Source organism: Acanthopagrus latus, chromosome 16 (genome assembly GCF_904848185.1).
Source record: "Acanthopagrus latus isolate v.2019 chromosome 16, fAcaLat1.1, whole genome shotgun sequence".
NCBI classification, from domain to species: Eukaryota; Metazoa; Chordata; class Actinopteri; order Spariformes; family Sparidae; genus Acanthopagrus; species Acanthopagrus latus.
The window spans coordinates 6,549,428-6,576,396 of record NC_051054.1 but is presented as its reverse complement, the minus strand read 5'-3'; the positions used below and the strand labels follow the sequence as shown (position 1 = coordinate 6,576,396).

Here is a 26,969-nt window from a genome sequence, read left to right as displayed (position 1 = left end):
CCCAAAAAAAAGAGTGTGTGTTACATCTTTTCATGTCAGTTTGGGATCTCAGGGCTTCCAAATACTTGGATCGAACCAGACGAGCTGAATGGAGCCATTTTGTGCTTCCCCACCTGTAACATTTTAAAACAAGTCCCCATCCACACTTACTCCTGCTGTTGAGGAGAATGCTGCAGAATGTGTTTTGTTCACATCAAAACTTCACTACATGTTCATATTTTTGTGGGGTGAACTCATCCTTTAATCTTAAAATGGAACTTTTCCCAACATGTTCGACATTTTCTACTGTTGAAACATTATTAATCATAGAGGCCTTCAGGGGCTGTGCCATCCATGAATTTAACCACGTGGGTGAACGAACTGCTCTGATCCGGAGAAAGAGATAGTAAAGAGAAAGTAAAGAAGAAAGTAAAGAGAAAGTAAAGAGAAAGTGGGGACTTCTCTTCCGGTCAGCAGGTGGAGGATTTCGGGAATCCGTTGTGAGCCCGCTGTTTGTGCGGAAAGACGCGCCCCCCGTGCGTAAAGAAAAAAAAAAGGAGGCAGGACGCCGCTGCGCTGCGCTCAGCTCGTCCTCTGCTGCTCACCTGAAATAGCGCAGTGTGCACACAGACAGACAGGCAGGCAGACAGACTGTCGAGCAGGTACACAGAGGCGTGGAGCCGGAAGAGCGAGCAGGTTGACTTGTCCCGATTGTAGTTTTTTCCACAGTCACTCCAGGCGCTTCTTAGAAAACACATCTGCTCCTGTGCGCATTTTTTTTTTAAACGTTCCTTTATGAAAGTGAAGCGGGAACGGAGGAAACATGACAGAGCAAGGGAAGAAGCTGATCCTGATCGTGGTGGATATTCTGTGCGTCTTTGTCGGTGAGTGTTTACCCTCCTCTTCTTCTTCTTCTTCTTCTTCTGCTTCTTCACCTTCTTCTTCTTCTCCCTCTCCCCTCTCTTCCCGACAACATGGCTGAAGATATGATAAGTTTCAGACAGTAACGCGCGTTGAGACTCCAAAAGAAACTGGCGAATTAAAAAAAAAAAAACAGCTTTTATTGAGACGGAGTGCACAGTGACGCGTGGGATTGCCCAACACACCTGATTTGTAGATCCATTACTGATAATCCGCGTGTTGCTTCATGGGGTGAGGAGAACTTCCTGATGCCTGTTTTAAAAAAACAAACAAAAAAACAACAAAAAAACAAAACAAAAAAACCCCATTAAATAAAATCCTGGACCTGCTTTCAACTTGCACAATGTTCTGTGGTGAACACCTGTATTAAACTCCCTCACAGGCGGTGGTTTGACACTCAGCAGTGTAATCATCGCTCTCTGTCTTGTTCGAACAGGCCGAACAGAGTCTTTCCCAACAGGAGGAAGATTGCTGCTGCCTCTCTGACTGTCAAAGAAATGATTTTTCTCCCCCACCTCTGGAATCATTAGAGATAAGACACATCCTGTCTTATCTCACTATCTGGTTTGTGACCTGCTGAGGTGAACAGTTTTGGATTTCTGTGGAAGTAACGAGCAGAGTTTAAACTGTCTGTTTTGTTTCGCTGATGAATAATTTCCAGGGATTAATTGGTCTTCCTGCGCCCTGTGGCCCTCCTTTTATTCTTTTCTTTTTTCTTTTTAAACTTCGGGGTGAAGAGGAAGAGCAGAGACCATTGTCAATTAATCTTCCTCTTTGTGGCAGTTGAAATCCTGTTTTGGAAACTGGAGATCAGGTGTGTGTTTGTCTTTGTGTGTTTTTGAGAGTGGTCCCCTCTGGTGTGTGTGTGTGTGTGTGTGTGTGTGTGTGTGTGTGTGTGTGTTCACTGTATAGGGAACAAACCTTGCAGCTTGTTGTGACTCGCTCATGGCACAAAGCCACTGAGAGCGCTGACATCTTCCAGCTGTCGGTGTCACATCTGCTCACACGTCTGTCACCATGAAGCTGACGGAGGAGGCTGCGGTCGAGATGGTGAAAGAAGCGAGGAGTCGTTGGGGGCTTCGTTCCTCAACCGGGGTTTCTTTTATGGGGGTGTTTTGTAGGGGGGGCGACTTTTGTGTTTTCGGTGTGGTGACTGACAGGCAGGAATGATAATGATCGTTCTGCCGTTTCACCACCTGGACACTCTAAATATATGCTTCTGTGTGTCCGTGCACACCTGAATCCTCCATCTTCGTCTGAAGCTTCAGATCAATAATGAGGTTCTTGTACTTCTAAATGTTTTATTCTTGTCTTCCCAGGCTAGTTCCTCCACAACTCTTGAGAAGAAAATAAACTTTTTACCTCCCAACATTTTATCAAATGGCTTTAACTTTACAAATTTAAAGGATGAGTTCACCCCAAAAATGAAAGTTGGCCGTTATTTTTCTCACCCTCATGACGGTGGAAAGTCCGGTGAAGTTTCGTAGTCCACAGTATGTTCCTGGGACTTCACGGCAAAACTCCTGAACAGCTGAAGTAGCTGGGAACTTATTTTGAAATGTAACAAACATACAACAAATCATACAAATAAAATGTCTCCGTTCAGCTCTTCGGGAGTAATCCAAGTCTCTAGAGGCGCTGACGTTATTTACACTCAGTGGTTGAGCTCGTGCACCCGCTTTAAGACACTAACACCTTTTTATCTTAGAGATTGGCCAGATTTCAACTTTAAAAAGGGTGTAAATAAAGTATTTTTGAATCAGTTTAGGATCTTGGAGCTTCCCGGTGGCGGGGATCACTCTGGACGAGATGTATGGAGCCATTTAATGTTTATTTCCAGCTTCAGACGGCGCTCTGGAGGCCTTGATCTCCTCCGAGAAGCTGTTGATTCAGTTATAGTAAAATAAAATGATTCAATACATTTGTTTGTATCGTAACCTTCATTCATACCGGAAATTTTCCCTTTTTTGGTTTGAATTTCCTTTAAAATATGACTCTCTATGGATGAGACTGGTATTAAGTTATGACATGATGATAAGGATTTCTTGGACACGCTCGATGAGCTGATTTGATTGACCAGCGACTTCTTGAGAAAGTCCTTCCTGCTGTGGATGAGCACAATCACGCAGAGAGAACTTTAAAATTTCACTATTCAGTGTTGCGAATACAGTTGTGAAATCGCAGGTTTGATGATTAATGACGCATCAAGAAAGATTTCAAAGTCAAGCATTTCATTGGCTGACTAAGCTTGAGGTTTGTGTGTTTAATACTCCCCCCGCTGCAACATGACTGTGGGATGATAAAGTCTGAATGTGGTCTGTGTGATCTTTGTCAGTCAGAGGTGAAGGTGAGTCAGCAGCTTCTGGGGAGAGGAAAAAAAAAAAAAGTGAAACCATTAGTTTGGAGATATGACCTCACCTGGAGGACGAAATAATCTCTGCTGTCACGGTGTGTGATCGCATTTCCCGTACATTTTGTGGAGAAACTTTTTCTAGATTAAATCTCCAGGTGCAAATGCACTAAAACATTAAAAAATAGATATTTTGAAATAAATGCATCTGTGAAGGATAGAATAGTATAACATGGGGTTCAGTATTTGTGTTTTTTTTTTAGAAACAATGATACATTTGTTTGCACATAGTTCGAGGCATCCAACATCTGCTAGCTTTGTTGGATTTCTATTGAAATGAGAACACAACTCACCACTCTCCTGCAGCAGTGTGCTCGTTGTGGGGAAGCCCTGACGAGTCGATTAACGAATGCAGTTAGAAATGCTCAATTCTGTTCTTTTCCCTGTCAGCTCTCAATTAACTGTTATAAACTGGTAGGAAAGATACATATGACCTTTGATTTCATTTCCATGGAGTAATAATCATACATTTTCATTTTTGAGCTGCAGAAATCTACTGCACTCGGTAATCAACTCGTCAGGGCTTCCCCTCAACAAGCATACTGCTGCAGGAGAGTGGTGAGTGTGTTGTCTTCTCAGTAGACATCCAGCTAAACTAGCTGATGTTTGACTCCTTGAACTATGTGCTGGGACCCTTTTTGTACTGTTGCTGAAGTTTGGTGCCGTTCTGAGCATCATTTGTGACCTTCAGATGGAGGTTTCTTGGTTGGAGGCGTAGACTGCAGTGTATTGTTATCATGCAGTCTTTTCTGAGGTTGCTAAAACTACGTAAGCTAGCGGTCAGAAAACTTGATCTCATGAGGGGAGGTCTCACTCGGTGCCACGGTGTGTTAGACCACGAATTAAATTTACACCGGAATATCCCTTTAACTGTTCATGTCAATTTTCCAGGTTTGAGCTCCACAAATTTGAAGATTTGTAGCTTTTACCTTTGCAGTACATTGAATAGTTTCTCATTTCCAGACTGCTGGTTGGACGAAACAAAACATCAGATCACATCATCATGGGCTCAGGGAACATTTCAAAATGCAGTTTCTTACATTTGAGAAGCTAAAACCATCAAATCTTCATCCAAAATGTAAAAAGTATTCCCAAGCTGAGAACAACAATTTCCGATGTTTGTGACTTTATCTGGATCAGCACCAAAAGTCAACAGGTCTGACTTCTGTCTGAGTTTTGTGGAGATCCATTCCGTAGGATTTTTTAATAACATCCTTGGCGTAAGTTTCAGGTAATCGATTAATTAATGATGAAAGTTTAAAAAAACATGTTGATGAAACGTGTCTTTTATCACATTATTGATATAATGTTGTTTTATTTCCCAGCTCTGGTTTCATTTGCAAGATGTTCTTTTCATGACCAGGTTTACGCTGACAGTAACTTTACCTCTCTGTACAAACTAACACTTCATCTCCGTGTCTGATTTTTTAAAAAATTTCCTTCGTTTATCTCCAGAGTGAATCTTCATTTTTCTCCTCCCTCGAAGCTTTTTGTTTGCTTTTCCATCCCGAGAACAATAATCCTTGTGTCTGTGGAGGGTAAACTATCATCAGGTTTGATCCCCACCTCATTTAGAAAAGTGTGTGTGTGTGTGTGTGTGTGTGTGTGTGTGTGTGTGTGTGTGTGTGTGTGTGTGTAATCTGGCAGGAATGTGCTGAGTGTCCAGATTGTAACTGATCTGTGAATCTGCTCAGTGTTTTATTTCCCCCTCTTCCCCTCCGCGAGTCAAACCTCCATCCTGTCATTATTTGTTGCCGCTGCACGCAGTAGATACACGACTTGCAAGTGAGAGCGCGCACACACACACACACACACACACACACACAGATGTAGACAGATGCCACCATGTCGTCAGTCATGTAGGAATTCAGGCTACGGTTACAATTCACAGCTCCAGTGAAAAACTTAACACTTTTCAGATAACAGGCTGCTCTGTTTGTCTTTTTGTTTCACTATTTCTGTCCCCGTCTTTCACTTTCTTTCTTAATGTCGCATGAGAAGATCAATACCTAAATAAATATTCAGTTTAGCTTGTCTTTGCATGAACTCTGGAAAGAAAAAAAGGGGGAAAGGTAGCAGAATGTGCCTAACATCCCTTAAAAAGTGAAACCAGATGAAAATGGCGCTCACTCGCTCTGCCTTGAAGTTGCAATTGTTCTTCGCATTGCCATGTTTAAGTTGATCCTAAAAGAAAAACAAAGGAAAGGCTTTTGTCTTTCAAGTCATCACGTTGTGCTCTTGCGATGATGATGATATTATGTTACGTGTGCTGGGAAACGTGGTGACAAGATGCAGCAAAGTGACACCAGAGGAGGTCGATCTCTACGACACAGTCTCAATCATTTCATGACCCCAGTAAGCAAAAGTACCAGCGTATCCTGTGGGGAAATTGTAGAGAGAAGTATCAAAACACATTTGCACTCTCCTCTTAAATAAGCATAATTAGCAAAAACTAGTTTCGATAAACTAAAAATTGCTATTTGTCTGGTAGAATGTGATGAAACAATGCATACAATTCTATATATAAAGCACTGGAGGACACTCCCAAGCTACCAATGTAGGTCAACACAGGCACTGGCACAATGTCTCTATTGCACAGCTCAAAGTCTTAACAAATTATATTCCGTTTAATTCTAAAACCAATACATGGGTTTTTTTTCAGGGGGGTTGTTTGATGGACTGCAAAGTGTTTCTTTTATACTTTTGGATTTGTTCCAGATCAAACAAGAGGTATAAGGTGTGGATTAGTGAGGTTTAGATGTGCTGGTAATAAGATTGTGAAAGCTTTTTAGACAATGCCCGGCTAACTTTCCCCCACCCTTTTTTTCTAGTCTTTGCACTAAGCCGAGTTTCTCCCGACTGTTTATATCCAGCAGACAGAGAAGAGATAGAGATATTGGCGAGAAGGCGGATATGTATTTTTCCCAAAATGTCAAAATATTCTCTTAACATCAGGATTCTGTTTGGATGAACCTCCTGCTCTCAGTGTTTACATCACACAGAGTGGAGGAACTCCCTGAACTCGCTTCATTCAGCTCGGAGGCTGTTATAAAAGCCGTTTGTCTCAGTGTTTGTACATTATGAGACACTGAAGAGCTGAAGGCTTTCCGGCCGCCTGTCGACAAGACCGAGCCCAGCTGGTGCCGCAACTGTTCAGCCACACAGAGGTCGCTGTCAACGTCACGGTTCGATCACCTTTTTATGACCCTGGGAACTCCCTTTTTTATGTAGGCCAAGATATGATTCCACTGTCATTTGTAGCCCTCACTATCTGTCCCACAGCAATCTCTGGCAGGATCCGTGTAATATGTGATATATAGGTTTTGGTGTCAGAAGCCAAACCCCTGGCGGCTGAAGTCGTGAATATGGGAGGCGCGGGGTCGTCAACCTCCGAGACTTTAAAGAACATACCAGTCATTCTGGAAATTCACACGTCAGTCAGACGGTCAAGTAACTATTTTGTGAGCTCGAATGACTTTACTTCAACATACATGTATATAACTTACAGGTGGCTAACATCCCCACTGTAACGCTGCAGGTCTTTCAGCAACAAGAGGTTGTGTTCTATTCACAAAATAATGATCATTTTTACCATTTTAGCTGATGGATTTTTTAAAAGAAATCTTGTTTTTTTTTGGCTCCTGTCTCGTTAAAGTCCCCTCCCCCACTGAATACCCTGCTCTGATTGGTCAGCTCACACACGCCTGAGCCAGCTCTGCTAACAAAAACACAGCCGTTGTGCTAAATCAATTCTTACATGCCAAACATAAATTATGCAAATGTGTGACATGGTGATGTAGTTCGATGTCACACAGTCACAGAATTAAAGGTGGGGCTACTGACGAGGCGTTTCAGGAGCAGCATTTTCTGTAGGAAAGAAGAAAGAAGTTGGTGCAAGTCTTGAACTTTTTAACTAAGATTTTTAACATGCACAAGAACATATGTAAAACACATACGGAAAGGGGGGAAAAAAAAAAAAAGCAAAGCAGGTCTTATTTAAGGTGTTAACATGACCATGCTGTGACAAAAAATACATTTTCATAGTACTGAGGAAAAAAAAAAAAAAGGGATTGCGGGATTAACATCCAGCTCTTGGAAAGGTGAAAAGTTGATGTATTTCTGGCTGAAACAGGCTGTTGATGCAGGGCAAAGTGAGGTGAGCGTTAATGGATGGCTGCTCATGTGAAGCAGTGCAAGTTAAAGGAGGGAAAAAGTTGTAAATGAAAATGAAGGATGACAGTTATTTCAAAGTCTTAGCTTTTATTTTCATGAATGTTTATTTGAACCCACTGTTGAATGGAAAAGGTCCCAATGTGATGTTTTAAAATGTCTTCTTTTTTTTGGTCCCATGCCAAAATGTAATTCAATTTGATTCAATTCACTTAAATGAAAATAGTACATGTTTACATTTCAGCGGCTGGGACCAGGAAGATGAGCTATTTCTGCTAAAGTAATGACTAAAACAATGAATCAGCTATCGGTTAACGCTCATCATTTCAACACGAGATGTACAGAACGACCTGGCAGTGATCAGTAATGACAGCGATTCATTTGTTTGTTAATGTGAGAATCAGTCATGAGGAATCGATAGTGTTCGTTGGTCATGTAGCTATGAAACCGGCTCCACTCACTGCTTTTAAAGTTTGAACTGAAGCATCTCAGAAGCGTCTGCAGGGTTTTGTTGCAGAGCTGCTGTGGTTCAGAGCCGACTAATAACAGCTGTGGTCGTTTGTCTCTGCAGAATATTATTAATGTGCCGTTTTAACAATTCGCTGACATCGTTGAGATGCGGCACGCACACACTCAAATGCACGTACAGTATCTGTCCTGCCAGATATGTGTCAAAGTCAAGTGTTGACTTCTGCTCCTTGACATTCCTGTGTGAAAATGAACGATGGACGCTGAAGAGAAAGTGTGTGTGTGAGTGTGTGTGCGCTAGCTTCTTGTAAAACATGTTGCTCTTACCACTGTGTGGTTTCTAGAAGGTCTTTTCAGTTCTGTGGTGGTTTCATGTGAGAGAGGAAGCGCTAAAACCGTTTTCAGTTTGAAGGTCAGGGTCGGTTTGTCAGTCGATGCTTCAGTGAGATACGATCTTCAAAACGGTCTGCAGGATTGATTGTCTTTAATTACAGAGCCCCGAACATGATGCTAGCTGGAGCGTTTTCAGAGAGGACGATCAGTCATGCTCAGACGTTTAAAAATGCATGTTAATGATAATGGAGAGCATTCAGAAGTGTAGCACTCGGCAGAGGGTGAAGGATAATCGCTGGGCCCGTGTGTCTGATTATTTTCAGAGAGTGAGAGACAGAAGATCCTTTGTGTCGACATCACATTGTTTGTGCAAATTTGTAATTCAGTCGTCCAATATGTGATACCATTTTCCTCTATTGGTTTGAGGTGATTTTTGGATCGGCCGGATTGTTAAATGAAGCCCTGCTGTGTGAGGGCAGAACTTCTCCAGGATCAGTCGGTATGAAAGTGCTTGTATGATCTTTGTTTACCTCAAGGGCCCTGTCATCATCTGAATGGGGGTCAAAAGATAAGCAACGTAACCACTCAACCTCTTCATACGAAAAAAACTCTGAAGCAAAAAATATCACCCATTGTCTTGCAGGACTTTCCCAGGAAAAAGTCCCCATCCTCAGGAAATAATGAGCCTTCTTTCCAACAACAGTTTTTCACGGATTAACTAGGTTAACCCCCCAAAAAAAGATGAACAATGAGCCATGAAAACGAGGCCGAGAGTGAGAAATACAGTGCGGTCCTGGTGAGCGCTTAAGTTACTGCCAAAATAAATCAAACAAGGATCTCTCCAAGTCAAATATTGGTTTTCTGAGCGCCTCAGCGTGAATCCCCGCGAGCAAACAAACTGCAAGGCCACCGAGCAGACGCACAGGTCTCACAGTTGTCTGTTGAGATTTTACATTCGGACCTCAGACAAACGTTCACCTCCTAACACTGTTACCTGTTTCTGTTTCCTATCAATGTCTCGGCCATTCGCGGGCCTCCGCTGCTCATCTTCAGGACTGAATAACAGGAACACTTCCCACTTCCCGCTGGGTCAGAGGTCAGGGGGAAGTTGTACTTGTGTCTGATCCCAGATTCCATCATGTTTATTTTCTCAAAGTGGAATCGGGCCGTCCACTCTTTCCAGAAGAGATTGTGAAAGCGTAAAACAATACTTTCCCTTCTTCCTTTTTTATCTCTCCCCTGGACTTTTTTGTTACCGTGGACAGAAACTCAGTCGAGGCTTTGTGTGTGTGTGTGCGTGCCACTTCTGAAAGAGTTTGGAACCAGTTTCTACATTGTTCGCAGCTGCAAAGGTTTATCAAAAGAGGGGAAAAAAAAAAAACTCTACAAAAAAAAAGCTACAAGAAAAATGTCAGAGTAGGATGATACAAGCTGTTACAGTCTGCCTAAGAATGTATTGTTTTCTGTTTTTGCTGCATTAAATTAAAAGTAACAGTAAAAGTACAGACGGTACATACAGAGGACTACAGTTTAGGTACAAACCTTCAGTTTTGCACATTTTCATATCAGTTAAGGAATAAAAGGAAAGATGTGGGGAGTTACGGCAGGAAAAAAAACTGTTAAGAGGGTAAGAAGAAAGGAAAGGGAGGAAAGAAAGTTAAAAGCACGTTGTCACCAAGATTCTTGTCGTGTCTTCTTGAAGTTCGTGAGTTCTTGATAATTTGCCATTTTGGAGATGGAGGACTTCAACCAAGCAATTTAGTCAAGGTGAAGTACATCAGCACTGCACTCTGTTTGGAGATCCCCTTATTAATGTAGTTTCTGAGAGGTAGAAAGGTTGAATGTGATTTTGACCGCTGTGTGTTTTAGTGCAGAGCTCGAGCCGAGGCTGAGTTGACAGATGAGTTATGGTCCGAGCAAGGGTGCCGGAAATTGGGAGGTTGGAATTAGGAAAGGGGTCGCTGGCCCAAACTTTACGGCCATGGCCCTCATTTCTTTCAAAAAGTTCAGATTATTCCTGTCCACTCAAGCGCAGCTGGCACTGTTTTCACCTTGTCAGTCTGTCTGTGAACTGATCTTTATCAGCAGGATGGTTTCACACCCGTGTATGTTGGCGGGTGTCACGGCTGGTGTGATCCCATCTCTTGAACACCTGGGGCGATTATTAAACGCCTCAGACTGATGTTTTTTGATTTCTGTTTGTGTAAATAAGATGTCGATGGAGGTGTTGCTAGCTGACCCCGCTCTGCCTCCAGCTCTGTAGTCCACACACGAACACAAGAGTGGCATCAATCTCTGCATCTAAGAAGATGCATGTTTTCACTTATGTCCTGTTAATGCATCTCAGAATGGTGAGCTGTGTTATGTATTCTAATCACAAAACATGTGACGTCTGAAGCATGTGCAGATACACTGATACAACAAAGAAACTGCAGCGAGAGTATGCAACTTCCTGGAGAAAGGCGGTTGATCAGGTCGGCACGCCAAACCAAAAGGAAAGTATTTGACCACCTTGGAATGAGACTCAACAGTTAACCGTCTTTCTCCAGGAAGTTCTGGTGCTGTGAAAGAAATATTAAAACTGCTGATACACATACATGGAACAACTCATCTCTCCTCAAAAGAGTCAAATTCTTTCCTATAAACAAACTCTGACATGGTGGAAGAAGAGTTTTGTTTTTTTTCTTTTTTAGTAGATTTGAAGAATGAACCCATCTCCGCTCGGCTCGACCCAGTGTCACAGAGAGGAGGGCCACCACACCAGCACCGGCCTATAAAAACATACCCGGCCCTCTGGAATAATAGAGCAGATAGAGACGGAGGTCAGAGGCACTCAGATAATAGGGAGCTCTCTCTGTGGGCTCGGCTCCCACGGGCTGCTGGATGTTTGATCCGTAGGGGAATTGACTTCCTCACTGATTCTGTTGTTGAATGAGCTTAACGATTTTGTGTGTGTGTGTGTGCGTGTGTGGACAGACCATTGCCCAACTCCGGCCTGGCAGTGTGCAGCCACCAGAGACTTGTGTCAAACAGGCAGGTCTCTTATCTAAATGTTATCCTTGCACCCTGCAGAGTAAACAATGGTTGGCTCTTGCTTCAAAGACGAGCCGAGCGCCCACTCTTGACCTACTGGAATAATGAAGCCGGGGATGTGAAGAGCAAAGTGGGGCCGAGGGGGCTTCCTCTGCACGTAAATAAATTCTGTTTAATGAGGAAACCGCTCATCGTCAGAGATCGTTAGTGGCACTTGTTCAGGGAAATGGCTGCGTGTTAGTCAGTGTTTGGAGGGTGGGGCACACTGATGGCTCGATTAAAATCTAAATCAAAACAGAGCAAACGTGTTCGAAAAAGGCTGCACGTCACGACACGGCCGTGAAAGAGACTGCACAGATCAACGGAACAACTTTTATCTTGTTATCAGACAGTCTCCGCTTAATGCTGATGCCTTTTATATGACTTTTTTATAAGCTAATAAAGTCAGAAAATGAAATTATTCTTGATAATGGAAGGTTCTGTAGTCAGCGGATGCTTCTGTATTGTCAGGGATCAGCACAACAACCAGCCTGTCATGTTACATCTCATGTAGGCCCTGCTACCGAAATGTTGATAACTTTAGCTTACTTTACCACAATGCTACACATCCCGCAAACAGCTTTGATCAGGAAAAGAAAAATAGTCTCAGATGTGCCAGATCGAGATCCGCTTTTGTCCACAGGGGCCTTCTGAAGCGCCCTCATGTCGAATCTCATCCCAGATTGTTGAACCTCTGTTGAAGTTTTCACCCTCGTTGGCTGGTTTGTCAGCAGGATTCCACTAACCTTGGGTTGACGATGGGTTTCAGACCAGAATAGACCCCATTAAGGGACAGATCCAGAACTTTTTCTCAGTTTCTTTAACACACTGCAAGATAGGGCAGGGTTCTGGCATCTATGAGTACAAGATAGGACTTGGTGGAGGAGACACAGGTCTCGTCAACAATTTCTATAAAAATGAACCTCCTGAAAACAACAACCTGAATCTGCAGCTTCCCTCTGCTTTTCGCGGCTTCACGGTGACTTTTCAGCTCCCAGCAACTTCACTGTTTTGGTTCCCCATTACGACGCCACATTGTCTTCGATCGTAACAGCTCGACAGGCACAAAAACTGTGGCCACCGTGCATCGAAACGTTGACGCACTGTTTTTTCACTTCTTTTTAGATTTGGAATTTATGAAACCTCGAAGGGAACTTAAGGTTAACATCAAGAATTTAGGTGATTTAAGTATTTCTGCTCATGCAAGAAAGCACTAACTGTTTGGTGAATGCAGCTGCAAGGTGACATGTAAAACAAGGTCCATTCATACGTTCTGCCCTCTCATTAATATTCCTGTATGTAGTAGGAAGCAGAGAAGAACAAACACCGGCTCTAAGAGTTCACACCTGACGGCGACGTGACCTCAGACTTAATTATGTCTGCTGTTGACATCCACATAGTTTAAATGATGTCAGGACGTGTTTTTCCTTTTTCCGTGTTTGGTTTCACTTAGTTCTGCCTGTCAGCGACTGTCACACACTCTGGAGGAAGGAAGCGATCTGTCACACGAGAGCCTCTCCTACAGCGGCTAACGAATGGCACCGGCTCGCCAAAAACAAACACCGTCCATTCCGATCCTCGCTCTCATTTGCCCTCAGCAGTTTGACAAGGAGCTCTTGAAAACAGGAAGACAACTTTTAATAGTAGTAGTGCAGCAGGTTCATGACATCAGGCCTGTAGATTGGGACTATTGTCCCTGCTCAGATTTAAGAGACAGGTTTATGTGCTCTGACCTCCGAGTCTTTTGTTTGCGTCTGCAGAGAAACTCTTAAACCGAGTTTTCTAGTTTCTATAAATGCGAGCCTTTTTTGGACCTGTTTTATCTCTCAGTGGTTTGTGTGTACGTGAGTGTGCGTCCTGTCCTCAGCTCCCAGGCCCTTCTCTGCGTAAACGCTGCCAAAGGTCACGGCCGTCCTCTCCCGCGTAGCCGCCCTCGCCGCGGAGGGCAACTGTGACCTCGCAGAGGTGAAGCTGCTGCTGCCGAGCTCCACCGATGACAGATTCATTTACTTGACAGAGTCGGTCGGGCCTTCTGCCCAAAAGCCCCAAACATGAGTTCATCAGTGTGTTCTCAGCTGTTTCCTGGTCTGCACTTCATTGTGCTGCGGTTCACTGGTGAACATACAGCTGAGGGGTTGAAGCTGCTCTCAGGATGGACCTGCAGATTTTAAAAATACTGTGTGGCTCCAAAAGATGACAATATTACTGCTGCGATGTCTCAGTTGCATCGTCTTCTACTCTGAAACACTCAAATTAAACACACTTCTTATTTACAGTTATTACAATTACATCGATATGCATATTTACTTACTTTTTGGTTGTGCTTTCAGCTATTGTGGAAGATCTTTTGCTGTAGTAAAACTAACAGTACCACCATGTAGAAATACTCAGTCCGGAGTAAAAGTCCTGCATTCAAAGTTTTTACGAAGTACAAACTTGGCATCAAAATGTAAAAAAAAGGTACCAAAACTCTAATTATACATCTTGCAGAATGGCCCCTTTTTAATAATACCTCAAACATTCAATTATGTAATTCCATCGTAGTTATTGTAAACACCATTTCAACTACCAGGAAGCCATTTTTAACCGCTCACTCCTAACACAGCCTGTGGTCTGTCGTCCCTCCAGCGGCCCTGCCCTCAGCCATCCTGACGCTCATGTTCAGTCCGTACCAGAGAGGCATCTACTGCGACGATGAGAGCATCAACTACCCCTACAGGAGAGACACCATCTCCCACGGAAGCATGGCCGCCGTCACCATCACCTGCTCCATCGTCATCGTGAGTCTTATTCCTCTGAGCACTGTCGTTTAATACACGGTAATCAAAACATGAACCCGTTTTATTCTAACGTGTCCTCCGTCCACTCCACAGATCACCACGGGGGAGGCTTACCTCGTGCACACCAAGCGTCTGCACTCCAACTCCCAGTTCAACCAGTACCTGTCAGCCCTTTACAAGGTGGTGGGAACCTTCCTGTTCGGGGGAGCCGTCAGCCAATCGCTGACCGACCTGGCCAAGTTCACCATAGGTCGCCCCCGTCCGAACTTCTTAGCCGTGTGCGCTCCGGTCAGCTGCACCGGGTACGTGCTGCACATCAACTGCACCGGCAACCCTCGCAACGTGACTGAATCCAGGTACTCATCCCTCCAACCCTCTCCACGTCTTTTTTAAAAAAATCTTTATTATCAAGTGAAGCTGGTATTTTAGAAGTTAATTTTCTGTCTGTTTTTCTGCCCCTCAGGTTGTCGTTCTACTCCGGCCACTCGTCCTTCGGGATGTACTCCATGCTCTTTCTGTCGGTGAGTCTTTGTTTGTGGTCGCGTGAGATGTCTGTTTACCAAAGACGCTCAAAAGTGACTCATAACAGGAGGGGGGGTGGTTGACACAGACACAGACGCTCAGCTGACGTCTGAAAACACCATTGTTGTAACGCCACACACTGTACAATGGCCGGAAGATGACAGGTTCGACCGTCTAATCCCCTGTTTTGTGTTGAGATAGTTTCCTATACAGCGGGGTCATGCTAAAACTGAATTTTCTATTCCAAGGAGAAGAAGACCGTTAAGACAGTCGATCATATTTGAGATTGTACTTCTAAATCTTCTCCCACCAAAGGAGAGTTTATAAAAAGCAAATATTTTATATCTGTGTGTCCAGCTCTACGTCCAGGCCCGGATGCAGGGGAAGTGGACCCGACTGGTGCGGCCGACCATCCAGTTCTTCCTGGTGGCGTTCGCGGTGTATGTCGGATACACCCGCGTGTCGGACTACAAGCATCACCCGACCGACGTGATGGTGGGGCTGCTGCAGGGAGCTCTCATCGCCGTTATCACTGTGAGTACCACCGTTGGTTTCAATGTGTCGCCATTTTCACTCTGCTCTCTCCCCTCATCTCAACCCCCCGTCTGTTCTTTTAAGGTCCGGTACGTGTCCGACTTCTTCAAGCAGCGCCCCCCTCCCTGCACGCGGCCGGACACGGCGGAGGTGGAACACCTGGAACGCAAACCGAGTCCGCAGCCCCCCGACTCGCAGCAGAGGAACCACTACAGCTACCCCGGACCCGTATGAGCTCCTCGCAGCAGCAGCAGCTACTCTTACTAACCTGCAGCTACAACTCTCTACCAGCAGCTCCGTTACCAAAGGACCTGTGACTTGTACAGAATTAAACTAACGCAGTGACCACTACCTGGAGATCCAGACTCCGCCTGCTCCACTCAGAGACAACTTCCCAACTTTTTTTTTTTTTTTTTTAAAGCTATAAAGACTTCCCCAAAAACTGTTGGAACAGAAGATCCGTCTGTGTGTCTCTTTAGTCGGGGTGTGTGTGTGTTTTTTTTAAATGAACATATGTGATTTGTAGTGTTTTTCTGTTTTGTAAGTGTTCAATGATATATTTTCGTTTTTTTTTTTTTTATTCCAAAAAAGGTTTTAGTCTCATTCAACACGCCGTGTGAGTCAAACTAAAAAGTGCCGCTGCAGGCTGCTAGAGAGTATGTATCTGTAAATTTAAAAAAAAAAAACAAACCACCCACCAAAGATTTCATTCTGTTCTCAGGTGGCGTGACAAAACTTGAGGCTGAATGACGTTAACTTTGTTGCTTTTTGCCATCAGATAAGATGTTTTTTGTTTTTACCCACACTGGAGCTAGATTTTTGTCTCTGTATTTTACCGTCTTTAGAAGATATGCATGTAATTATTATGGACTGCTTTAACTACATTTATGATCATGTATAGTGCATAGTAACATTTTTATTACGTTTTTAAAGCTACTGTATCTAATAAATTGTGTAGCTTTTTAAAGAATGTATCACCACTACTTCTGCTGTGATGCTGCAGTGCGACTTTTTGAGCTGGCAAACAATCCGGATGGTTTTTATTCCCCTCGTGTGGATGGAAACTACAAACAGAGACATTTTGGGACACATCCAACCCATAAATCTTATTTTATTTCAGTTTCTTGCTCGTGGAGCCACGATGTCTCTTCAAGTTGAACTAAACACACCTTCATGGACCTTCTTCCTCCCTCTTTATAAACAAGTGTAACCTATTGTTGAAGCTGCACATCATGTAATCACGTCTATCAGCCTGTCGGGTTGTGTTTTTTTTTGTGTGTGTTTTTTTTCCCATAAATATTAGCCAGCATGTCGTCTTTGAGTGTTTACTTTTAACAGCGAGGAAGAAAAATGTATTGGGGGGGGGTTTGTTGTGAAGCAAGGGAATGTTTTTCGGTGTTCTTTGTTTTCATTGGAGCATTTCTGTGTCATGTTCCTGTTGAACACACTGACGCAGGGTTCGTGTCTGGACCTGAAGGGATTCCTCAGTGCCAAAGGAATGGGGCTGTGACACAACGTAAGAGGCGGTTTAAAAGACTTCAGAGCGCTGTGAATATCTTTTCTCAAGTCAAAAGGTGTGATCCTCCCCACGGTGGCTATTAAGTTTTGCCACTTTAAGACAATGGAGGTGAATTGGCTTTAATTTGTGGTGCTCACGTCAATGAAAAATCTTCCAGAGAAAGTGCGATTACTGTGAATAATCCACTTGCAAGACCGACACTAGTATGACATCACCATCAGTCAGCCAAAATGTAGTAAAAGTACAGAATTGCATAAAATGTCTGGCTGATTAAGAAAAGAATGCAGCTGTTAACATATCAGATAATTTCAGTTTTTTGTAACTAAACAAATCCTGAATCCGTTACACCTCGCTGTGGGTAGTTATTTAAACTAAAGTTAAACTTTCCACCAAATAAATTCCTTTAAAATTGTACACAGCATGTTCTGGGGATTATATTCTGACTGATGAGGACGCTTGAAATAAAAAGCAAATCAATAGCTCGAGTGTTTTCCAATAAATTTGGGATCTCAGGGCCTCTGGATGCCTCGATTACACTGAACACGCTGAATAGAGCCGTTCTTTGTAACACTTGAGCAGTGAGGCGATGAAGCTATGAAGTTTTGTGGACTATGAAAATTCACTTGACTTTCCCATCGCCATTAGAGCAAGTAGATTATGTCCGAAATGTCATTTTTGGTTGACCTTTAAATCTGACACAAGGCACCGACTCATCCAGCGTGACATGACTAAGCTAAAGGGAACTTTCTAATTTCCTCGTGTTAGAACGTCTCTGTGACTCTTCATGTTCCTGTAATGAGTCATCCCTCAACTCTCTGTGCCAAATACCTCAAATTATATAATTTCATAATTTAGCAACATTTCAGCTTCTATGAGCTGCTGCTGAAGTGACTCTGATGCCCTTCAAAGTTTCATTTTTTTGTCCTCTAGACCGATTCAGTCTTTTTTCCCCCCCACGCAGACAGAAACCAACTGAAGACAAATGAGCACTCTCAATCACATCTTTTATTTGTAAGGCACCAGAGAAGCTTCCTTACTGCTAAAAGGTTGATTCATTCTCATTAGAATACACAGTTGCTTGTTTACATCTTTGTTTTTTTTTTAAATCTTTTGTTTGTTTTGTTTTTTTTTGCCCCAGGTATCTTAAAATGAGACTGTGTTCATAAACACACTGAACTTTTTTTTTTGTTTGCACAAAAAAAAAAAAGAAAAGAAAAAAAAAAGGATAAAACATTTACAAACCTAGAAAACAATGTTAAGTGTTACTGCCTACTGAGAGAATGGGAGAAAAAACAGGAAAAACGATATGGTATACAACATTGTGCCTCTCTTTTAACTGTAGGCTTGTAATGCACACGGACAACACCAAAATCTTCCATGATACACACACGTTAAAAAGCAGCTTTGAAACATACAAAAATGCTTTAAAAAATATGTATATTGATATATTCATATGTATACAAATTGGCCCTTCACAGCAAAAACAAACACACATACCATTCATATGTCTGAGTTTTGCCAAAGGAGGTTTTTTTTTTTTTTTTCTACAGAGACTCGACGTCAGCGTAACAAGTGAAACGGATCCATTCTCACACTCGGTACGTTAAGGTCAAATCTCTAAAGGGAGGGAAAATCCTCAGCTCCCCGACACTAGCACAGACAGGAAGAAGAAAAATCAAAACAAAAAAAAGGGAGCACTGAGCCGCAACTTAAGTGCTTTCAAATTAAAAGATACAGAGGACAAAAGGATCTGGGACGTGCTCAGACGTTGAAAGGTGGGTTGTCAAAGCTCTGGAAAGCGCTCGCGTAACAACAGGGTTACAGGTGTTGACCCACAGTCAGATGAGAAGCAGTGAAGACACAGTGAACACTCTTTTTAATCTTTTCTCCTTGTGAATGTGATCTCATGACACTGACGGTGTCGATGAGAGAGCACTGCTGCCCTCTGCTGCCTCGAATATGAACATCCCTACTTCTCAGCCACACACCTCAGCTGTGACCCACTGACGGCCAACAGTAAGAACATTGAACAGATGAGAAATGAGTCACTTGTGTGTGGTGAGATCGGCTACACTGATGTTTAAATTCAGTGATGACAGAGAAGGTTAGGAACAACAAAAGGTTATCATATTTAAGCAACTTTTACTTGATCTAAATGTTTACACACGCAGAAAGTGGGCAAATTAACTCTACACTATATTGGTAACGTAGCTGCTTAACAACAGACACTCCTCTACACAAAGTTGATGCGACACGGAGCCTTGACATCATATCCAGGAGATGATGTCAGTTAATATGATTAAAATTCAATCCAGATGTTGGGGTGTAGGTTTTTAGAAAGTTAAAGAAATTAGCAGATGTGGATACTCTGACCACGGTGTCTGAAAATTTATTTTGAAATGCGTTTAAATTTGTCATTTGTTCACACTAGCTTGTTTAGGGACCTCTACACATCGCTTCTTATTCAGTGAGTCCAATACTTTACATGTTTCTTTTTTTGGGGGGTTGTGAGGTTTTTCACCACAGGAAACCAAACGTTGGTCACCCACACAAATCTCGACCGTGAGAATCATCTTTAAGTCTGCTGTTTTCTGAGGGAACGCTTGTTCGATGTTGCTCACAGAGCTTCAGCAACTCACCCCAGACACATTCTTCATTAAAACTATGGGAATTTAAAAAAGAAAAAGGGGGAGAAGATCTCCCCCCCGACAATCACACATGAGTTAAACAAGAATAAGACAGGTGCTTGATACAGTCTCAGTATAAACTGAAGTGTGCTAACTTACAGAAGTACAGTACATGTATTTCTTTAACAACCGTCCGGTTCTGAAGTTTAGATCCTGTTCAAGTTTGTCTTGGTCAGTTAAAGAGTGGACGAGTACGAGGAAGGGGCAGAAGCATGGGAGGGCGAGGAAAATACAAAAAGGTGCTTTGAGGAAAAAAGAAAAAAAAAAGGTTAAATTAAACAAGTGTTTTCTTCTTTCCAATCACATTCACTCAAGCACACACAGACACATTTTGAATGTCTAATTAGCCTGTCTTTAACTTCACGAAAACACAAAATAAAGTCAATTCTTTTCAGAGCTTAAATTCTTGTTTGAAGGTACAGTGTGTGATATTTAGCGGCATCTAGCAGAACACACTCGGTATAAGTTATTAGTTTTAATCATTGTATAATCACCTAGAAATGAGAGTAGTTGTGTTTGTTGACCTGTGTCATGACCTTAGAATGAGCAGGTCTCCCTCCATGGAGGTCGCCATGTTGCCCCGCCATGTTTCTACAGTGGCCCAGAACTGTCAGACCTGGCACTAGTTTGGGCCTTTTGCATTTTTAAATTCAGTGGGTGGCTGCCGGAAATGACCGTGTAGGAAGACGAAGAAGAAGCAGAGCTGCGGTTTCCTGACAAACAATCTGTATGATAAATCTGATAAAGGATGGCGGATCATACTTATTTTGTTTAAGAAAAATCACAGGAGCCTGAATTGTTGTCGAAGGAACGAAAACTCCAAGACGCTATATGACGTATATGACATCAGGACAGGATGGAGATCTGTGATGACAAAGAAATGTTTGCAGACTGATGCTGAAGTTACACGTGTTTGAGATTAACAGATGATTATGTTGACTTTTTGTGACTATGTTATTCAGCTGAATGTGTCTGTGGTCGTCGTAACTACAGCAGATGATGCAAACAGGAATATGTAGGTGTCCTTATGAATGCCTGTTTAGTTTTTTCTCTGTGTAAAACAGACATGATCTGTGGTTGGGCTCCCGTTTAAGGAAAGGTTTATTTTTTCTTCTTTTTCCACAATAGTATGAGTTCCACTCCTGTAATGTTATTTAGTAATTTTTCATTTTAAAAAAGGGCTCCAGAATTATTCTATGTGTGTTTCCTCAAACAGGAGCCCAACCACAGATCAGGTCTATTTTGCACAGATAAAAACCTAAACAAAGAGGCATTCACAAGGACAGCTATTTATTTTCAATATTTGCTGTAACTCCAGGACATTAGATTAAAATCTGGACGCAGCCATGGAGACACAACCTGGTTAATTCCTATAGATGCTTCTCGACTAATGGGATTAAAATGACCCGGATCTTGTGTGTTGTGGGGCCAACAGAGCGTGTGCACTGGAGACTTCCGCCAATTAAGCCGGCTAAGCTCCGGTTTAGTGCCTGGATAACTTGAATGGGAATAAAATAATTTAATCATGTGGTTCCTCGAAACTTTCCAAATTTTACTGGACCGAATGGATCCAATTCTGACAGTAATTTTTTGTCCGTGAGGGCCACCGTAGCCTCTGTAGCTTCTCCAGCATCTTCAGAAACGGAAGGGTGAATGAGAGAGTGTTGTGATCTGGAGCCTCATCGCTATGCTGCAAAAAACTCAATATATTACACACTGTACCTTTAAAGACAAGTCATGGTCCATGCCATGTAGCGTGCGCAGCAGCGGCAGCAGCAGCAGCAGCAGCAGCAGCAGCAGCAGCTAGGCCTATGAAACACAAATTAACCCTCAAAGATGGGTATACTACTATTTGTACAAACTATAGGTTTTTAAACGCGATATAATCCCGTTTATTTGGGATTGAGGTACACGAAGGTAACGCATCCAGTGGTTGGTCGCATGAAGGAAAATGTTGACAAGTCACGTTGTTTTATGTTCGAGGGGTTTGAAAAGTGAAATGTCCCTTTAAAAATATCCCGTTTAACATCGGACTAATATCTAATTGGCTCCAAAGTACATATTTGAATGATGTCACTGTCCAAACAGCTCCAGGCAACGTTTATCATTTTGGGGAAAAAAAAAAAAAAAGGTGTTGACGGAGCTACTGTGAGTTATAAGCTGAGGGAACTTGTTAAAACTGCTGACTGTAACTGGCAGACAGGAGCCAACAAGAAACAATCAGACAGAGGCATTTCAGAGGACATGAACAAAAAAACCCACTGAAAACAGATCTGATAACAAAAAAAGAAAAAAAAAAAACCAAACAAACATAAGAAATATAAACCTGTGAGATTCAGAGCCATGTAAGGGACACTGCTGTTAGCCTTCATCCTCAGCTCTCACTCCAAATGGGAAAACATTTATCTTGGTTAAGCCTTACAACAGTGGCTTACACTAAAAAAGCATCTATTTTAAAGTCTAGAAGCCTGAACTGAGTCTATTACCACTAAATAATAAGAACATTTAACTCTCAGCCATTCAGCAGTTTCCTTCTCTGCACGTCCACAAGTTTCACCTCTGCCCTCTCTGCTCGTCTTCATCCCTGCAGTTACTCCTCTACATCAACACTCAGCAGACAGGCAGCCAGACTTACATCAATCTCATTTACAGTTACAGTTTTACCTTTCTTTTTTTTCCCCCCACCCCCTTCCAAACCTTCTCGTTGTGTCTGCACTAGTCTGACTTGTCCCCGTCCTCTCCTCGGGGCGCTCTCTCTGCAGCCTCCCGGGCCTTGTCCTCCTTCACCGCCTGGGCCTGACCGTGGGAGTAGTTGGCCAGGATGGAGGAGAGAGAGAGCAGGCCGGAGCTGGAGGAGACGGCGGGCAGGGAGGGAGGGGTGAGGCCCAAGGGCAGCGGGGTCACGGGCAGGGCCAGACCCTGGAGCTGGGACAGGTGTTGCACCTGGAGCTGTTGCTGGAAACACACACGAGGTACAAACACTGTGAGTTAACAGGCATACAAGAACACAAGACGCTTTACCACAAAGAGTCACTGTAGCCATTTTATTTCATGCTCTGGACGAACAGTTCATCCGTTAAACCCACTTGTAGGGAGATCTATAAAGCTTACCCGTATGATGGAGTTCATCTCGGGGGGCGTGACTTGCTTGGCTCTCTCTATGGCGCCCATGACTTGCTGCTGATGCTGGATTAAAGACAACACGTTCATACTTCATCAATCCACCTCAGATTTGGAATTATAAATACATTTTTACAAATAAAACAGTAAAATATTAAGCTTGAGGAGAACAGTAAGATGACACATTAATTACCTCTTGTGACAGGTAAGGCAGCACCTGAGCACAGATGCCATTCAGTCTCTTCACTATTTCAGCCTGAAAAGATAAAGAAAAGAAGATTTCAGACCATCACCCTACAAGATCTGAGCCACTCTACAAAAGGATTTATTAGAGGAGACTCTGATTACCTGTTTGTGCATTTCAATGTTCAGCCCGTAGGACATTTCATAGTACTGTGAAAGAAAGAGGGAAACATTAGAATAAACTGAAGCTAAAGACGCTCGCTATTTTTATACCTACACAAAAAGCATCGTTCTATAAACGGCACACACTAGCTTGGTTACTGCTGCAAAAAAAAAAACCATACATGTCATTCTAAACCAGAGGAGGCTTTGTTAGATCATCTTTAATTAATCGCTGGCTATCAGAGACACTTTAAGAAGCGTATGTCAGCTGCTGATCATGTGATAAGAAGCAGCAGTGCAAATCTGTGACTGTGCACAACTGGAATTATAAATGGAGAAAATCTAGAAATCCTCATTGTGTGCTTGAATTCCTGTGATTAGACTGCCGTCCAGCGCGTGACACGTCTGTGGTATGTAACAGGACACGAGATGGAAATAAACGGCGACACTCACCATGATATAGTGACGCTGCATCTCCGACTTTTCCGATGCCAGTTTATCACACTCCAACTTCAAACTGGAAGAGAAATATTAAACCACGGAGGTCAGCGCGAGGGGAAAATGGATGAATCTGTTTACTCCACAACTCTTTGGGCTCGATGCACAAAAACTGCGTGTACGCTTTCGTCAGATTTATTGAGCTGTGCGTACGCCTGATTCTGCTCAACAGATCTACACTGTTAGGGATACGGCTACATTTCCACCCTCGAAATTATCATTACATGGACAGAATCGCCTTTAAACATTTATCACCATGAACAGCCATTATGCACAAACTGTACGGATGACTTTGGCCATGTACAGCGCGCCTGCATGTACCTGTAAACCATCATTGCTGTATTATCTCAGTCATCATACTTGATCAATAATTAATCCAAAAAGCTTGCACTGAAAGAGACTTTATAAAGTCAATTCCGGTTCAAATTAATAGATGATAAACCGGGAAGTAATGGTCAAAAAAAAGGCAGTGAGCATGCCAGTCAGACATGTATATTAGGTGCCATTTTCCCAGGAAATTACAAAAAAAATGAGCTAAAAACTGTGTTTGCCATCAGAATCATAAACTACGGGAACATATTTCAATTGTTTAAAGTATATAAAAGTCAGTCTATGGTTGCGTTAGCTGCCTACCTGTGGTACTGTGCTTGGAGGAACTGGAACTCATCCTTGATGCGGTCACAGGAGTCAGAGGTGGTGAACTTGAGAGCTTGACCGGACTGAGAGGATGCCTGCGTCACATAACAACAAGAACATGATCCGTTTTTGTTTTTTCCACATGTATTTATTTATTCACACAAGATAGTTACTCTCAGTCCAGCAATAAAAGGAATACTGGGTCCAGTGGTGCAATCCTGCTGCTGAAAAAAAAAATCTCTGTCCCTCATTTAAAGCGTGCTCGGGTTTGTTTTCGAAACACTTGATTGACCTCCGAGATTAACTCTTTGAGAGGATCGCTCAAAAAGAAGGTCAGCCCTGAGGAGAGGCAGACAGCGTGTTTAACTTACAACATCTGTCTTCAGAAGAAAAAGAAAAAGAAAAAAAAATATCCCTCAACCCCAACCTGAACTCTTTGCAGACCCGCATCGTGGTGATTGAGGAAATGTGTTTACAGAAGGCGAGATTAAAGAGCTGACCATATGTGTGAGGCATTTGGAGACTGCACTAGAAGTCTGGATATGTATAGACTACACTTAAACCATCAGTCCCGAGCTGTAATCCAGGGTTTATCCAATGCTTTAAACCTCATTACTCTTTAAATAAGTGGCACAAGGGCTAGAGGTCTCCAGTGGGATTACGAGATTCAACGAAAAGGATGGAGTCGCTCCGGATACACTGGGGTCCGAAAAACTGCATCCAAAAATGCACAGAATATGCAATACGGTGCTCGTCTAATGATTGATTACTTGGAAAACGTCACGTAAAAGCTTAGCAGTACATCAGGTTAAATATCGTCTTACAATGTACCAAAATATTTGGTCAAAAAGATCTCAAAATACTTGATTTTGCTGCCCAGGACTAGTATTTATTAAATGTTTTTGAGGAGAATTTGTGTATGGCAGTATCGCCTGGAATAAAGCAATTATTTAGAAGTTTGTTGTATGTCGTTTTATTTTGTGGGAAGCAAAAAATGCTCTCTGAATAAGAAAATTCACAAATTATTAATTTTTCATCATGATCTGAACACGAGGGGCAGAATGACACTTTGCACAAGAGGTCAGTCAAGCGAGGGAACCTGGAAATCAAGTGCAATTTGCATCTTTAACACAATATAATATGTTATTTTTACTTTTAGCTGGTAAAACTGAAAGGACAACTTTGATTTCTGCAGCTCCAAGGGTAAAAGTTTGCCCATCCCTGCATTAGACTGTCAGGATAAACACACTGCATGATTTCTCTGGAGGTTTTCTGGCTGTGAATTGCAGCTATTTGACTTAATTCTGCTTTAAATTCACAGTATTTCTTATTTCACAGTCAAAATCCTTCCCCACCATGTGCCCAGATTTCTTTGTCACACTCAGCTGTTTGCATGTGCAATTTCTTTACTTTTACATGTGCGTTGCGTTTGTTCTGTTGATCGTGGCAACATGAAATTGAGCTAAACGCGAAAGAAAACCACACACCGACTCCCCCTCTCACAGACTCAACCACCAACTTAAATTAGCTGTTTTTGACCAGTAGCTAGCTAGCAGCACACTGTGTTAGCAGCCACAGACCGGCGATAGTGTGTTTTAGCTCGTATTTAGATTGATTTAAAGATTCAAGACGCTCTACTGTGAGGGTATGAACGTCGTGGGGAGGTGTAAAGGGGTCTGGTATTGTGAGACAAGCTGACAGCAACCTGCAGCCAGCAGAGCTAACATCAGCTGTCGGCTGCTAGCTAGCGTTAGCTCAGCCTGCTCAGTTTACTACTGGGACAAGTTCAACTAGCCAACTTACCGAGTGCCTTGATTGAGGAAACATCATGTCAGCAGTGTGTCTCGCCGTGTTTCCTTGTTCTAATCGAATAACCAGGCTAGCTGGCTAAGCTAACAGGTCCCCAGATATTATCAAATGATTGGAGACGCTATTCGCACTTTGTACTCTGTCATCGTTTATAATAACGTTAGCTAGCGTCAAAGCAGCCGGAGCTGAAGATCGTCCTCTGGTCTCCGCAGTCACAAAAAAACCCGCTGCTTCCGAGGATGGACCGGCGGTCAAAAAATAAAAACGCTCCTCAAAGGAACATCAGGGTATTTTTTTTTTTTTTTTTTTTGGAATAACGTTAACGATACACCTCCCCGGGGAAGCCCTGGATGTTGACACATGAGCCCCTGACTTTCCTCTGCTTTGAAGAGAAGAGCAGCATCACCCGGAAAACAAACCGAGCCGCGGAGGAGCGGGCGCCCCGTGTGACACAGCGCTGAACTGACGCTGCTCACAGCGGCCAGGGCCGGAGACAGCGGGGCCACCGGGGCCACCGGGGCCGGAGACAGCGGGGCCACCGGGGCCACCGGGGCCGGAGACAGCGGGGCCACCGGGGCCACCGGGGCCACCGGGGCCGGAGACAGCGGGGCCACCGGGGCCGAAGACACCGGAGACACCGGGGCCAGAGACACCGGAGACAGCGGGGCCACCGGGACCGGAGACACCGTGGTCACCAGGGCCACCGGGACCGGAGACACCGCAGACCCGGAGCAGAACCTGGCATCCAGGGCCGGTCAGAAACAGGGTAATGAAAATCATGAAAATTTAACCTGATTTAAAATAAATGATAGATATATAGAAATTTTAAAAAAATCCAATGGTAAGTTGTGAGACAAAAAGTCAAAATTATGAGAAAAAAATTCAATATTATGATATTAAAAGTAATACATAGGACATAAAAGTCAATATTATGATACAAAAAAACTAAACTATACATTATGAGATTAAAAAGGAATAATTATGAGATTAAACAAAAAACAATATTATGAAATTTAAAGTAAATTAAGAGAACATAAAAGTCAATATTGTGATACAAAAAAATCTAAATTATAAGATTAAACTTAACATTATGAGATTATTATGAATTCAGCAGTAATAATGATGAGAAGAAAATGTATATTCATGAGGTAAAAGTCAATATTACA

At 42.9% G+C, this 26,969-nt stretch overlaps 2 protein-coding genes across 2 annotated transcripts; one reads left to right on the top strand and one right to left on the bottom strand.

Annotated features, from left to right (window-relative positions):
- Positions 1-14: 14 nt before the first annotated feature.
- On the top strand, positions 15-17,002 carry plpp2a (phospholipid phosphatase 2a). Its single transcript, XM_037072318.1, has 6 exons — positions 15-863; positions 13,982-14,133; positions 14,227-14,489; positions 14,597-14,654; positions 15,013-15,189; positions 15,274-17,002. Exons 1-6 carry the CDS (start codon positions 803-805, stop codon positions 15,421-15,423), a joined length of 861 nt encoding a protein of 286 aa, XP_036928213.1. The 5' UTR covers positions 15-802; the 3' UTR covers positions 15,424-17,002.
- Positions 17,003-17,693: 691 nt separating this feature from the next.
- Positions 17,694-26,243, bottom strand: LOC119004971 (TLE family member 5-like). The gene is made up of 7 exons (XM_037072321.1): positions 25,798-26,243; positions 23,992-24,089; positions 23,314-23,377; positions 22,864-22,908; positions 22,709-22,771; positions 22,507-22,581; positions 17,694-22,350 (listed from the first exon to the last, which is right to left on the bottom strand). Exons 1-7 carry the CDS (start codon positions 25,822-25,824, stop codon positions 22,111-22,113), a joined length of 612 nt encoding a protein of 203 aa, XP_036928216.1. The 5' UTR covers positions 25,825-26,243; the 3' UTR covers positions 17,694-22,110.
- Between the last annotated feature and the right edge of the window lie 726 nt (positions 26,244-26,969).

Bases quoted from the DNA above. Each gene is read 5' to 3' on its own strand.
- plpp2a (XM_037072318.1), top strand. From the start codon at position 803: ATGACAGAGCAAGGGAAGAAGCTGATCCTGATCGTGGTGGATATTCTG. The intron at 14,134-14,226 runs GTGAGTCTTATT...TCCACTCCACAG, and splicing joins TCACCTGCTCCATCGTCATC to ATCACCACGGGGGAGGCTTA. The intron at 14,655-15,012 runs GTGAGTCTTTGT...CTGTGTGTCCAG, and splicing joins ACTCCATGCTCTTTCTGTCG to CTCTACGTCCAGGCCCGGAT.
- LOC119004971 (XM_037072321.1), bottom strand. From the start codon at position 25,824: ATGATGTTTCCTCAATCAAGGCACTCG. The intron at 23,378-23,991 runs GTAGGCAGCTAA...TTTCTCTTCCAG, and splicing joins CTCCAAGCACAGTACCACAG to TTTGAAGTTGGAGTGTGATA. The intron at 22,772-22,863 runs GTAATCAGAGTC...TTATCTTTTCAG, and splicing joins ACATTGAAATGCACAAACAG to GCTGAAATAGTGAAGAGACT.